This window comes from Rhinatrema bivittatum, chromosome 4 (genome assembly GCF_901001135.1).
Source record: "Rhinatrema bivittatum chromosome 4, aRhiBiv1.1, whole genome shotgun sequence".
In the NCBI taxonomy this organism is placed as follows: Eukaryota; Metazoa; Chordata; class Amphibia; order Gymnophiona; family Rhinatrematidae; genus Rhinatrema; species Rhinatrema bivittatum.
Genome location: NC_042618.1, coordinates 250119393 through 250134574, shown reverse-complemented (window position 1 = coordinate 250134574; position 15182 = coordinate 250119393). Strand labels below are relative to the sequence as shown.

At 42.7% G+C, this 15182-nt stretch overlaps 1 protein-coding gene across 4 annotated transcripts in view; it reads left to right on the top strand.

Annotated features, from left to right (window-relative positions):
• Nucleotides 1-2727, top strand: part of AMN1 (antagonist of mitotic exit network 1 homolog) — a 325940-nt gene extending 323213 nt beyond the window's left edge. For all 4 annotated transcript variants that reach the window (XM_029600018.1, XM_029600014.1, XM_029600015.1 and 1 more), the window contains one exon: nt 2269-2727. In XM_029600018.1, the coding sequence (XP_029455878.1) occupies nt 2269-2342 (74 nt within the window). In that variant the 3' untranslated portion in view covers nt 2343-2727. The remainder of the gene's footprint in view (nt 1-2268) is intronic.
• Nucleotides 2728-15182: the final 12455 nt, after the last annotated feature.

The window sequence follows — 15182 nt, the reverse complement described above, 5'->3', positions numbered from 1 at the left end:
GCAAAAACAAATAATTCTTTACCTTACCTGCTTAGTGACTTTTTTGTTGCTGAATTTCATTGGCTAAATCTTCAATTGAAGGTTGGTATTTCGTACACTTCAAGTCCAAGCAAGCGTTACAAACTTCATCTGTCAGTTGAGTTTTTATTGGCTCCCATTCATGTTCACAACACTCCCTCCCCATCTCCCAGGCATGCACACATTCATTCTCACACACACAGACCCCCAGGCAGGCACCCATGCATTCACACACATACAGACCCCCAGGCAGAGTCCCATTCATTCACATTCACACACTAAAGGCAGACCCCCCCTCGCTTTCTTTTGCCAGCAACCTCAGAACCTCTCTCATTCCTCTGCTGCCACTGTCACTGATGCCGCGTGGCTATTGCGGAGGTGCCGTTTGCTGCTACTGACACTGAAGTCCATTCTGCTGCCTCCTCTGTGCAGGCCCCTTGGGCTTCCACTTTCTCCATGCTGATCTCGATCGGTAGAGAAAGTGCTATTCTTGCACATTCCCAAAGATATTACATGTGCCAATCACTAAAAAGTAATTTTTTTTTTTTTTTTGCCTTTGCTGTCTGATCTTAGTTTTCTAATTGGTTGGTCACAGGCTTTTTTTCACCTTCCCTTTCTTATTTTTTTGCCAATTCCTTTTATATTGTCTTTTTTTCTGTTTCTTTTTTCTCCATCTTCTTCCCTCAAACACACAGTCAGGTTCTCATTCTCACATGCATTTCTCTCTCACACACACAGGCTCTCACTGGCACATGCTCTCTCTCATACAATCATTCATACACACAGGCTCTCACTGGCACATGCTCTCTCTCATACAATCATTCATACACACAGGCTCTCACTGGCACATGCTCTCTCTCATACAATCATTCATACACACAGGCTCTCACTGGCACATGCTCTCTCTCATACAATCATTCATACACACAGGCTCTCACTGGCACATGCTCTCTCTCATACAATCATTCATACACACAGGCTCTCACTGGCACATGCTCTCTCATACAATCATTCATACACACAGGCTCTCACTGGCACAAGCTCTCTCTCTCTCTCTCACACTCACACACACACACACACACAGAGGCTCTCACATGCTGTCTCTGCAAACATTCAGGTCCTCTCTCTCAACTCACCTCATACACGCACTCTACGGGCCCTCAGCCTCTCTCTCACCTCTGGGCCTCCTCTTCGCGGGTCGCCGCAGGTTGGGCTCTGCAGCGGCCCTGATCTTATCGGGCCGCGGCAGCCCTGCTACCGGGCCTCTTACTCTTCTTGGGCCGCTGCGACTTGGGATTCGCAGCGACCCGCGGCGGCTCCTCCTCTTCTGCACGCGCTGATTCTCTTCCTCCTTCCTGCCCACGCGGCTCCGGCAACGTTTACTTCCGGGGCCGCACAGACAGGAAGGAGGAGCATCAGCGCGTTTGAACGCGATCTTTGTCTTGAGCCTCATCGCTGCGACGCATGAGCCTCCCTGCGCCCGGGGGCATTAGTGGAGGGTAGGGGGAAACTAAAAAACACATTTTAAAGGGTCGGCGCAGCTGAAAAAGAAAAGGCTCGGCACAGCCGATAAAAAAAAAAAAAAAAAAATTCCTGATAGTCCTTGAAACGCTGTGCGTGTCAGCCAAATCGACTCGGCGTGTCACCTCTGACACGCGTGTCATAGGTTAGCCATCACTGGTCTACACTAAGGAAAACAATTTATCTGTAGTAGTAATTTCTCCTTCTGTGTATAGTTCTGATTCCTGCTCCAGACCGCCCCTTCCTCCCCCTGTAAAATGTACGCGCCATACTGCAAGTATTTGTGTACTCTCGAAATTTATAAAATTGCATATACACGTATACATGCATATGTGTTGTTTTTACACGTGAATCCCCTTTGAAAATTCACTCCAGCATCTGCAACCCAAAGGGGCAGGAGGAAGCTGCTGGGAAAAATAATTCAAAACCTTATGTGCTAAGGATAGTCATTTGACTGAACAACAATTACAGAAGTAAAAATGATTTTGATAGTGAAGATGGGGATTCTTTTTCTCCTGAAATGTTGTTTTCTTATTTTTTTGGTCAATCCATTTTTTACTTTCTTAATACTAATTTAACCCACTGAGTGAAACTTTCACTTTACATTTGAGATTATTAGAACTATCAAACAACTGGGGAGCATGAGGATGCACTATTGTTTTTGTCACCAGTAAGAATGATTAAATATCTTTTTTAATAACTTTTTCATTTTTTTGTTTGATTTTACAGATCATTCGCGAGAAAGCTTGGAGCTGTTAGTTGGACCAAACAAGATAAAACAAGTGACGTGGACTGTTTATTGAGTTTACACTAGAATCACCAATATCAGTGATGCTCTGGTACTAAAATATGGCTTTTTTTGTGTAGCCCTTGGCAAGATCATCTAACAGGGCTTAATTCTTTACTTGCACCAGGGTCTCACAAGAAGTAATCAGCTTCTTTCACATGAGGAGGCTTTACTGAAATTACTATATACTTAATTGTTATTCATATGCAGCCTATTACTTGAAGTTACTAAATATTGATGTTTTTCAAGGAAATAACTATCAGTTTTAACTGTGGATGTGTTCCTTGTTCCTCCTTTACTCAACTGAGGTATTAATTCATGTATGGATAGAAGTGTAATGGTCTCAGATCTGTTTATGTAGATGTTTATACTGCATTTTACATAAAATATATTCAAATGTGTTCAGAGGTGATTTGCATTCAGGTAAAATTGCCTGGTTCCTGAAATTTTTGCATGAATTTCTTTATGTAATTTGTCTGTTATAAAATAAAAACAGGTCATTGGGTGACTAAATATTTAAATGATATTAGTAATTAACCAAGGTGCAAGCAGAATTTTTCTGCAGAAGGGATGCAGACAGGTTTTGCTTTTTGCAGAAGAACTGGTACTTACAGTAGCAATACTCATCCTAGTGATGAGTAAGATGAACCCATAGTACTGTGAAGGGCATATGACTGACATCCATATAAGTTGAAGCTTTAAATTACATATCGCATGGCACCAAGCTAACAATGGAAGGAAAAAATGTACACATGTACTACACATTTATCAGTCTGCTGTTCACTTTTCATTAATGTGGCATTGACCATTCTTCATTTACGAAGCTATTTCCATTTCTTTGATACTAAAGGGAAAAAAATACAACATCTATTGCGCTGCTGTGTTCTCTCACAATGCATAGGAGAATTAATATTGGACACAGCCAAGAAAAACAGTATTCAGCGATGCTGTCGGAATTCAGTGATGTATAGAATGTGTTTTAGTTTTTTCTGATCCTGAGTGGGAGATAGTATTGCAACAGCTCTTTCCTTATTGCATTGTATTTATCAGGGGCAGTGGAACACCTCTTTTGTAGAGGGGGGGCCAAGAAAATCAACCAAGGTCCACCCCTAACTCCAACTCAGCTCCTTCCCCACCCTCTACTGCCAATTTCTTATATTTGTACAGTTAGTCAGTCATAGAGTAAAATTACTCATTCTCCAAGGACAAGAAGGTGGCAGTCCTCTCTACCTTCTTGTTCTCAGATGTTGCATCTGATGACGTCACCCGGGTTCTGTCTGATGATACCACCAGGTGAAGTCATCAGAGAGAACCCAGCATAGAACTTTGATCTCAAAGATTTTAGAAATTTTGAGCATGCTGTTCTGAGCATGCACAGCCCCAGCCACCTCCCAGCAGGGCCCGTTAGTCTTATTTTTTCCAAATAACAGTTTTTTGCTCTCACACTTACTGCAGTGAAACTATCTAGAGCTGTCAAAGCTGTTTTTCTAACAGGGCCTTGCAGAGTTTAGGTTTTTTTCCCTCATCTAGCTTTAGTTAGTTTTTATTTATTTCAGTTTTTTCTTGTTTTTAAAGCTTTTTTTCCATTGACCACATGGCATACAGGCTTAATGCCCAGCACAGCCTGGTTGGAGTTTATTAATGTAAAACAATTGATACTACCCAGCAGCTTGTGAGTTTGTCTTTCTCTATGCCTTTGTATTCTTTTATGCCTTTATCGATACCTCATGGGAACAGCATTATCCCAGGACAAGCAGGATGCTAGTCCTCCCATATGGGTGACGTCACTGACAGAGCCCTATCATGGAAAACTTTTTGTCAAAGTTTCTAGAAACTTTTGACTGGCACACTGAGCCCACTGAGCATGCCCAGCATGCCATGAGCCCTTGAGCCACAGGGGTCTCCCTTCAGTCTTCGTTTTTCCGCGCTGCAGTTAGCATCACGGAGAAGGAGCCGTGTGTGAACTTCTTCACACAATCTTGTGTAGAAAACAAATTAAAATCCCTCACTTCTCATTCCCCACATCAGGGTCTCTCTTCGACCACCGGCCAGTGAGTTAAATTCTTTCTTCCGACTCGGTTCGAGTTTACAAATTTTTTTGGTCAGAAAGCCATCGACGGCTGTCCTGGTTATTATGGCCACAGGATTTAAAAAATGCCCTAAATGTAATCGAACTATGTTGATTACTGATCCACACCTTAAGTGTGTCTTATGTTTAGGGCAATCCCATGATGTTTTTTCGTGTCCAAAATGCGCAGAAATGACCGCCAAAGGAAGAAAGGTACATCAGGAAAAGATGGAACACCTTTTCCACATCCAGCTAATGCCTTCCACGTCTACGTCAACTCATTTGTCTCCGGCCGGAGCGTCGAAACGCTTAGTTATCCGAAAACAAGAGCTCGGGAGACCGGTTGTCACCGACCCCGTCTGCGGCATCGTAAAAATCAACGACCGGGCTTGAAAAAGCCACTGAACATCGTTTAAAACATCGACATCGGCATCGACACACTTTGATTCCGGAGGCCCTGTTATCACCGGAACAACCAGTGGCCAAAAGACCTCATCTACAAGAGTCACCGAGGCCTGCTACCCCAAGGCGTTCCCCACATCTAGAGGTGCCAGACATCGAGCCACCACAGGGCCCTGTAGTAGAGCCGATGATTCTTTCACTGCCACCACCTATAGCTGCTCTGACTACACCAGCTATAGCGGAGGAACTGAGCGGATTCATCTGCCAGGCAGTTCGAGAAGTGCTTCAGGACTTACATCCATCGACACCGATGACTCCTCCGATGCCAGTGCCCTCACCGAAGCAGACACCATTGTCGATGCCGGTGCTATGCCTGATGCCGGGACCAGCACCGATGCTACCACCAATACCATCACCATTCCCAATGCTGTTCCCGATGCCGGTACCTGTACCACTACCAGGGACTCCAATACAACCAGATGTATCGATTTTTCAACTTCTAGTGGAAAAACCTGATGCCCTCATCGGTGCTATACCTTTACAACCTGTCTCTCTAAACCAGCAGGTATGGGAGATAACTTCTGGTACATCCCCACTATACGAACCTCAACCAGGACCTTCAGGACTGTCCAGACCAGTTATACCATTGATGCCACTGAGGCCTTCTCCTGCTTCACCTTCCAAGCATACAACATATGACTCCTGGGAGGATAGAAACACTGATTCCTCGTCAGAAAGTTTTATGTCTGAACCATCTCCTCCTGAAGGAAGAAAGAAGTCCTTCACCACTTTTATAAAAGACATGGCAAACACTATTCCTTTTAAATTAGTGTCTGAAGAGAATACGAGACAGCAAACCTTAGAGGTTCTTCAATTTGTAGATCTCCCTAAGGAAGTCCTAGCCATCCCTATTCATGAGGTCCTGGTAGAGTTACAATATAGATAGTGGGAACATCCATGATCAGTCCCGCCAGTCAATAGAAGAATGGACACCACATATCTAATACAGCACATCCCTGGTTATCAAAGAGCACAACTACCACACCAATCAGTAGTGGTCGAGTCGGCTGAGAAAAAATCTAAAAGAGTACAACTTCATTCTTCTTCCCCACCAGAGAAAGAACACAGATTCTTGGATACTCAAGGAAGGAAAGTCTTCCAAGGAGCAATGCTTAATTCCAGGATAGCGTCTTACCAACTTTACATGACGCAATACCAGAGAAATCTCTAGAAACAAATGCAACAGCTCGCTGATTCCCTACCTCAGCAGTATCAGGATGCAGCTAATGCAATTATCCATAAAGGATTAGAAGCTGGAAAACATGAGGTTCGTGCTGCATATGACAGTTTTGAAACTTCTTCCAGAGTGGCAGCTTCTGGGATCAGTGCATGCCATTGGGCCTGGCTTAAAGCCTCTGACTTTAGGCCTGAGGTCCAAGACAAGTTGGTAGACTTACCTTGTGTGGGCGACAAACATTTTGGATCAAAGGTTCAGGACGCAGTAGCCCAACTTAAAGAACATACAGAGACACTGCATCAACTATCTGCTGTCCCACAAGACACTTCCACAGTGTCACGCCGTCAGTCACGAAAAGATACAAGGAAGCCGAACTACAGGCCAAGGAGGTACTATCTATCGAGGCAATGAAGACATCGAGGCAATGAAGACACATCAGGCAGGATTCATGGCAGGCAGGAAAAGGGGGCGGACCACTCCCGTGGGTCCCCTTTTTATTGTACATACATTCAAAAGCATACAATGTGTCATCACCTCAATGGCTCCTCTCCCCATAGCATACAGACGTGTCACTACACTATTGGCTTGGCTCAGGGGGTGTGTGCGGATCATTTCATTGGCTGCTGAATACTATACCTCCTGTCTTTGTCCTGCATCTGACTAGGGGCAACTAGCTCTTCTTTCAGGCAATCAGGGTTAATTATAAGCTAGAGAAATACATTACAGTCAGGTATCCTCTCCTAGGCAGAGAGGCTTAAGCACAAGTGTTGCTTCATTTAATGCAAAGGTCAGGGAGAAGGGAAGTTAGTGTTAAACCCTGACATGGCCTGCTGGCAAGCTCATAATTCCCCACACTATCCACCAGCACCTTGGGGCAGATCTTCCCGACCACAACAAAGATCTCAGCCCAGACAACCTAGAACTGCTAGGCCTCAACCGCCACCGCAAACAGGCCCAGCTGCAGATTTTTGAGACAATGCCAGAGAACAGCAGCCAACTCAACAACTCCAACCCAACCATACCAGTAGGAGATCGAGTCTCCCTCTATTACAACCATTGGTCAAGGATAACAACAGATCAATGGGTACTCTCCATTATATCATGAGGTTACCAACTCAATTTCCTATCAATTCCAAAAGACTCTCCACCAAAGTCTCTTTGGATAAACAAAGATCACATCACTCTTCTGCAAGCAGAATTATCCAGCTGTTGATTCTAAAGAAACACTACAGCAGTTAAGTAACCTGTGACTTTTAATTAAAGAAAGACAGAGACAAAGACAAAAAGGGAGGGGGAGGAACAAACAATTTTGTTCCCCGGAGTAACACAAGTTCACATCAGTCGCGTGGACAGCTGGCTACTCACTCATCCAGCAATATTCATGACTTTATATATTCTACATACTGACCAATCAGAGCATATTCAGAATGTTGTTTTTAGATAAGTATAGAACATCTGATTTGAGAATTTATTAGACCAATCAGCTAATGGGTCTGGGGTGTTGGCTGGCTGCATTCCAGCACATAGTCAGAGTCCTCTGCATTCTTTGTCTAACACTGGTATACAGGAATACAGCACCCTTCTGAGATCCAGAGCTGTGGAACCTGTACCCCAGCCTCAGCCGGGCAGAGGATTCTACTCCCATTATTTCCTCATTCCAAAGAAAACAGGAGGCCTATGTCCCATCCTAGACCTCCGAAATCTCAACAAATTTCTATGGAAAGAGAAATTCAGGAAGGTCTCTTTCATAGCAGAACTCTATACAATCTGCTAGCCAGTTGGAGAGAGTTTGTTTGCCCACTGGATTACCCGGTTTGTTTGGATCAAAAGAAATAAAGAGTTGAGTGGATTTCCTGTGGACTGCAGTGCGGTCTAAATAGTATGCTAGTGCACGTTTACAGTTCAAGGTGTGCAAAGCCCTCTCACCTTGGTGAGAATGAGGCCTTGGGAAGAAGATGGGCAAAACTATGGACTGATTCAAATGGAATTCTATAACTACCTTGGGAAGGAATTTTGGATGTGCAAAATTGCTTACCTTGTAATAGGTGTTATCCCAGGACAGCAGGATGTAGTCCTCATGAAACCCACCTACCACCCCGTGGAGTTCGGTCCAATACGTTTTATTATTTTATTTTTGCTAAAGCTCATTGCTAAATACGAGACTGAAGGGGAGACCCCTGTGGCTCGAGGGATCATGGCATGCTGGGCATGCTCAGTGGGTTCAGTATGCCAGTCAAAAGTTTCTAGAAACTTTGACAGAAAGATTTCCGTGATATGGCTCTGTCAGTGACATCACCCATATGTGAGGACTACATCCTGCTGTCCTGGGATAACACCTATTACAAGGTAAGCAATTTTGCTGTTTGCAGGGTCTCTGTGTGGTCAGGTTAAGTCTTTGACCCATGGAGTTTCCTGCCTGCTGGAAAAGGTGTGTCTTAAATTGTTTTTTAAAGGTCTTATTACATGATTGCTCAGGCAATTCGGTGGCAGTTGATTCCAAAGTATGACACCAGGAACAAGCAAAAACTTCTCTCTACAATCCACTAAACAATTGGAACATTTAACAGGCATTGGCCTTCCGATCTTTTTAAAAGTTAATACAGAGCAAAGAATCTTCTCTGAAAGCCTGATGGATCTTAACAGGCACCTTATATTGTATTCGAAAGGTGACAGGTAACCGTTGTGTGCTTTTAAAACAGGAGTTATGTGTTTAAATGCGATGTACCCATCACAATTCTTGTAACTGAGCTCTGTAACATTTGAACAGCCTGACGTGTAGGCAGGAAGACCAAGAAATAACGAATTACAATAATCAAAGCAAGGAAGTATCAATTTCTGAACCACTGTCCTGAAATCTGATGAATTCAAGTATGGCTTTAATCTCCGGAGCATATGCAATTTCTAGTATGATTTTTGGACCAATGATTTTACATGAATCTTACAGCCTGTCAGATTCAGTGATGATCCCTAAATTCCTGACTTGCCACATAATTGTTATAATAATTCTGTTATCTTGTTATCTTGTTGCAATGTAAACTGCCCTCTGAGGCGTCAGTTTGAGTTCCTTGTAAACCGGTACAGGAACATCGGTATATAAAAACTAAAAATAAATAAATAAATAAATAATTGGTATCTGATAACCTACAAAACTGAAATAAGGGGCAAACAAGATTTTAGTTTTCCTACCAAGGAAAATGTATTTCATTTTTTTCCTAAATTTAAAACCAATTTATTATGAGCTAGCCAACATTTGATCATTGCCATGTATATAGCTAGTGAACCCATGGTAGCTTTTTCATCAGAAGAACAAGGGCAAAAAATTGGATATCATCTGCATAAATAGAATAATACAAGCCCAGCCCAGCAAGAAACTTACATAAAGTCCCTGAGGGACTCTCTTTTCAATGAAAACCATGAAGAGGTAAACCTACCATATTTCATTTGCTATGTTCTGCCATTCAAAAAAGAAGAAAAACAATTATGGACAACACCACCAATCCCAATATATGATAAATGATTAAGTAAAATACTATGATCAATGGTGTCAAATGCTGCGGACAAATCTAAGAGGACCAGCTAAAAATTGGTTCCTTTATCGAAGCCCTGTTGGACTATATCAAAATTTGATCTCAATAAAAGTTCAGTGCTATACTTCTTGCAAAAACTGAATTGTAATTATCTAATATTGGGTGGTTATCTAGAAACTTTTGGAATTGCTGTAACACCACACGTTTATTTACTTTAGACAAAAATGCTATTGAAGATATGGGTCTATATTTTAATAATACAATATTTTAGACATGGGTCCACGTTTCAGTTATGGGTTCTGCATCAGGGGGACCGTGTTCCTTCAAACTGCTCTAGTTATCTTCATCACATCAATACTAAAAGGAAAAATGTTAATTAAAACACAGCCTTCTCTGTACAAATTTTCTGCAAAATGAAATGAAACAGCACACAGCGAGAATGGCAATGCTATCATAGAAACCTTTATCAAGTTAGCATTTCTGATCTGGGCTGGCACCAAAATTGAAAATGAGGATTGTAAAGGATTTGTACATCAGTGATTTTATCATGAATTATGTCACATAGTACTTCTAATTGCCAGCTGATCTTGACAAGAATTTCTAAAGTTGACAACTAGTGCAGTCAATATAATACCTGAAAGCTAATATTTCTTTCTTTAAATAAAAGAATGCTAGATAAAAGAGAACCATTCAATTTTTAAATTATGCCCAGGACTTGCAAAAAGGGGTGGTCCGGGGGCAGGGGCGGCGCGAGTCCTCCGACACAGCGGCCATTTGCTGCTGAGTCGGAGGTTTGCTTGCCAGTTGGCTGCCAGCGCGCACAACCTGCTTCTGCCTCCAGGCAGGCGCAAAAGGTTTGATAAGAATTTTTTGGGGGGGGGTTAGAGTAGGGCTGGGGGTGGGAAGGTGAGGTTAGGGGAAGGGAATGGGAGAAGCCCGCAGGCGTTGGCGCGCGCAAGGTGCACTAGTGTGCACCCCCTTGCGCGTGACGACCCCCAACTTTATAATTTGCGCACGCCTGCATGTGCATCGGGCGTGCATGTGTGCGTGCCGGGTAGCGCATGCACATGTACGCCCACGCACAGGTCTTAAAATCTACCCCTAAGTGAGTAAATCCAAACCTGCCCTCTCTGATTTAAAAATGCTAGCCAATCACCTCTTCTAGAAAAAAAAATAGGTATTTGCTCTATGATGCCCCATCTTAAATTGTAAAATTCATGTCATAGTTGCAAAAAATATTTAACTAGAGGTGACTGAATTTTCTTGGTCTTTAAACAGTTGCAATAGGAGGTGGAGAGAAGCGGGAGCAAGTTGTTTTTCTTTGAATGAGAACTTACCCAGAGAGGCGTCCTGCCCTGGTGATTGATTTTCCTATACCAGCTGAGTAACAGACGCCGCTTCAAGAGGCGGACCCGGAAGTCGGGGTATAAAACTTAGAGGTCGGGTACCTTGCTCCTGAGGTGGAGAGAAGCGGGAGCAAGTTGTTTTTCTTTGAATGAGAACTTACTCGGAGAGGCATCCTGCCCCGGTGATTGATCTTCCTATACCAGCTGAGTAACAGACTCCGCTTCGAGAGGCGGGGACGGAGGCGTACCCGGAAGTTAATGATTTAATAGGGTTACCAGCGGTGCGCAGCAGAGCCGGCGCGCACCTAAGCTGGGCTTAGCCAGGCTTCGCCGGGACTAAGCTGGTCTTGTTTTTATTTCTACAAAATAGTAAATAAGTATTTACCCGTTCTCCACCTATATGAGATCCTTAAATAAATGACGTAGAGGTATTGTGAAGTCCAGTTGTTATAATATTCTCATGCCTCATTCTTTCCGGAAAAGGAAGACCAAGGAGCACCAAGCCTCAGACGCTTCAGAGGCCAAACCTATACTGGGACCTATGGACGCACATATCCTCCATTGGATAAATATGGAGGCAGAGTGCTCGCTGAACGAAAGGAGGGGAGAAGAAGAGCCCTCTAACGTTCCTGAGTTATTATCAACTCTCTCCTCCGAGGGGAGATCAACACCACCAAATCCAGCCGACAGGCTCCAGGTGGAGTGGGGTGCAATCAGATCACCCGGAGTGGAGGATCGGATTGAACCACCTTTGAGGCAAGTGACTCATCTGGAAGAACAGACGGAACAATTTACCAACTTGGAGGTGGTGAAAAACTCCGATGGAGCGGCTAATGTAGCCTCTGGAAGGGAATCAACTGGGTTCTCCTTGATACAATTTCAAGAATTGGTAAGACCCCAGAACTTTACTATGGAACTAATATGGGAAGCCATTAATGCTTTAAACAAAAATATGGGGTCACAGATGTCAATTCTACTTGGAAAGATGAATGAGGTAGAAAGTAGAGTAGTGAAAACAGAGAAAGATAATTTACAGCTTAATAGTGATGTTAATCTTGTTAAGAACGAAATAAGAAAAGTTAATGATGTACAATGTGCCATGATAAAAGAAAATCAAAATATACAATATAAAATTGAAAATCTAGAAAATGTCTCTAAATGTAAGAACATCCGTTGTATAAACTTTCCAAAATCAGTGATTTCAACTCCAATGCAGCTTTGGTGGAGATATTTAATGGAGGTATTAGGCATACCAGAAACTACATTACCTATTCTTTCGAAAATATATTTTCTTCCTCCATTGAAGAAAACCTCCGAAGCTGCTGTGGGAGAAAATATTCCTATGCAAGAATTAAGATCGGTTCACGAAGATGTGAACGTAAGTATTTCAGAGATGTTGGAAAGAACAGAGACTGAGTTACTGAATCCAGCTACACTTCTTGTAACTTTTATATTAGAGTCTGACAAGGAGTGGATTTTCAGAAAATATTTTCAGAATAGGACAAAGGAATTTATGGGCTGCAAAGTCCAGATATTTCCTGATCTTTCTCGTCGGACACAGAAACATAGACAACAATTTCTGCTATTAAGGCCTCAGGCAGTACAACTTGGGATGTTTTTTATTTTAAAATACCCCTGTAAGTGTTTAATAAAATTTAATGGGAAGACAACAACCAATTCATTTAACAAGATTCTTAGTTGAGAAAGGAGAGCCACTGATGAGTTCATCCCCAGAGACAACATAAAGTGCTCAGTGTTAGGAGTTTAGATCTCCCAATAGTAATGATATCCTATAGTCTAATTGCTTGATTAGTTTATGCATTTGTATAAATTTACTTAGAAAAGTGTAAAGGATCTCATTTGAGGGCTTGATAGATAGGAATGAATGATAGATGTTAATTTCTTTGTGTTTCTGTATAATATATGGAAAATTAAGTATTAATGAAATTAATGATTCAATCCTGTATACTATATTCAAGTGTAATACTGCTTGATGTATTAAATATATAAAACTTAAACAGTTGCAACATGGGCATTTGATAAAATAGATCACAAATGTTGAGTAGAGCCCCTTACTTTGTTGGATCTTGCCTAGTGGAACCCGCTAACGAAAGGTTACAAAAAGAACATGTATCGCATGGTTTGTGCCCACTTGGAGCATTTATGAGAGGGGGGTCTTTTCCAGTGGAAGATGTGACTGAACTAAAAAAATCCCTGATGTTCCAGCCTCGTATGTATGCTCTTTTCAGAGGATTTAGGACGACTGAGTATAGTTGCACTGTATTTGGATTTTCACTCTTCTTATCCTCCAATAAGAACTAGATACAATCTGCATGTAGGGCACGCTTGTAAGATTTCTTTATTACAGCAAATGTGTACATAACTCTCTTGCTTGGGTTAAAAAAAACCTGCTTTGTTTGTACAAAAACATAAGAGACGAAGGAACTGTCCTATCTACAAATTAGATTTGAGACAGTATGGTTGGAAACTGGTAAAATATAGAAGATTATTTCTTTCGATTGATTTGTGATAGATGGACATACCCAACTTCTGCTGATCTATATAAATCAAATTATCCAAAAATGAAATTTGCTGTGATTGGGCTCCATAGAAAAGTTTTGATTCTGGTCTTGGGCATTTAACCATTCAAGAAATGTATGAAGGTGTTCAATTGAGGAAGACCATATAAAAAACACATTGCCAATGTATCTTGACCAGCAGGTTATATGATGAAAAAAAAAAGGTGAAAGGTATAAAAATTCTTCCTCAAACTGTGCCACACAAACATTAGCTATAGCAGGGGCCATAGTAGCCCCCATTGCTGTAAACTTATCTTGAAAACAAAAATAGTTGTGGCATAAAGCAATTTCTGCCAATCATACAATAAATTCTGATGCCACATGTTGTGGCCTAGGTCGCTGCTCAAGTATTGAAAGTGCTATTTTGAGTGCAGCTTGCTGAGGAATATTTGTACATAAAGCCTGAATATCCAATGTGACTAGAATGCTGTTAGCTTTATTCTAATGTGGATAGCATCTGCTTCATGTCTTTGATATATGATTTAACTTGGGACAGAGTGATTTTCAAAAATGTAATCCACAAATATTGACAAAGATTCCAAAATGGAACCAATAGATGCTGCTATGGGTCTACTGGGGGGGTTCTCTAACCTTTTTTTTGGAACCATGTTCAGGACTGGAATTTTCGGATTATCCAAAAATTAAAATTGAATTTCCTTCTTAGTGAGAAAACCTCTATTATCTGCTATTTTAAATTCCTAAGAACATAAGAAATTGCCATACTGGGTCAGACCAAGGGTCCATCAAGCCCAGCATCTTGTTTCCAACAGTGGCCAAACCAGGCTACAAGTACCTGGCAAGTACTAAAACACTAAGGGGTAGATTTTAAGACCTGTGTGTGGGCATTCATGTGCGAGCGCTACCCGGCACGCGCACATGTACGCCCGATTTTATAACTTGCAGACACGCGCAAGTTATAAAATCGGGGGTCGGCACACACAAGGGGTTGCACACTAGTGCACCTTGCGCGCACAGACGCCGTGGGCTTCCGCTGTTCCCCCTAACCTAACCTTCCCACCCCTTCACCTAACCTTTCCCCCGCAGCCCTACTCTAACCCCCCCCCCCCCCCAAAAAAATTTCTTATCAAACCTTTTGCGCCTGCCTGGAGGCAGAAGCAGGTTGTGTGAGCCGGCAGCCTGCCGGAACGCGATCCTCCGACACAGCAGCAAATGGCTGCTGTGTCGGAGGCCTCTGGCCCCGCCACCGGACCGCCCTGCCCTGCCCCCGGACTGCCCCTTTTTGCAAGCCCTGGGACTTAGACACGTCCCGGGGCTTTTCGCGCATCGCCAGGCCTTTATAAAACAGGCCTGGCGCACGTAAGGCACTCTACACGCATAAAACTTTTAAAATCCGGCCCTAAATACATCCCATGATACTGATGCCAGTAATAGCAGTGGTTATTCCCTAAGTCAACTTGATTAATAGCAGTTAATGGACTTCTCCTCCAAGAACTTATTCAATCCACCCGCACAAGTGTGGATGGCCCGTGACTCACCTGCTTGCGGAAACACAATCAGTCGGTCCCCAGTTCCCTCCCAGTCAGCTGCAATTAAGCAACTTCCCTAACCCTAACCCTATCCTTCCTCTCCTCCCCACCCCCTAAACCTACGCTAACTATCCCCTAAATTTGTTTTTGGATACTTACTGCTCCTGTGGAACAGAAGTAATCTCCATGGGCCAGCCAGCTACCGGCAAG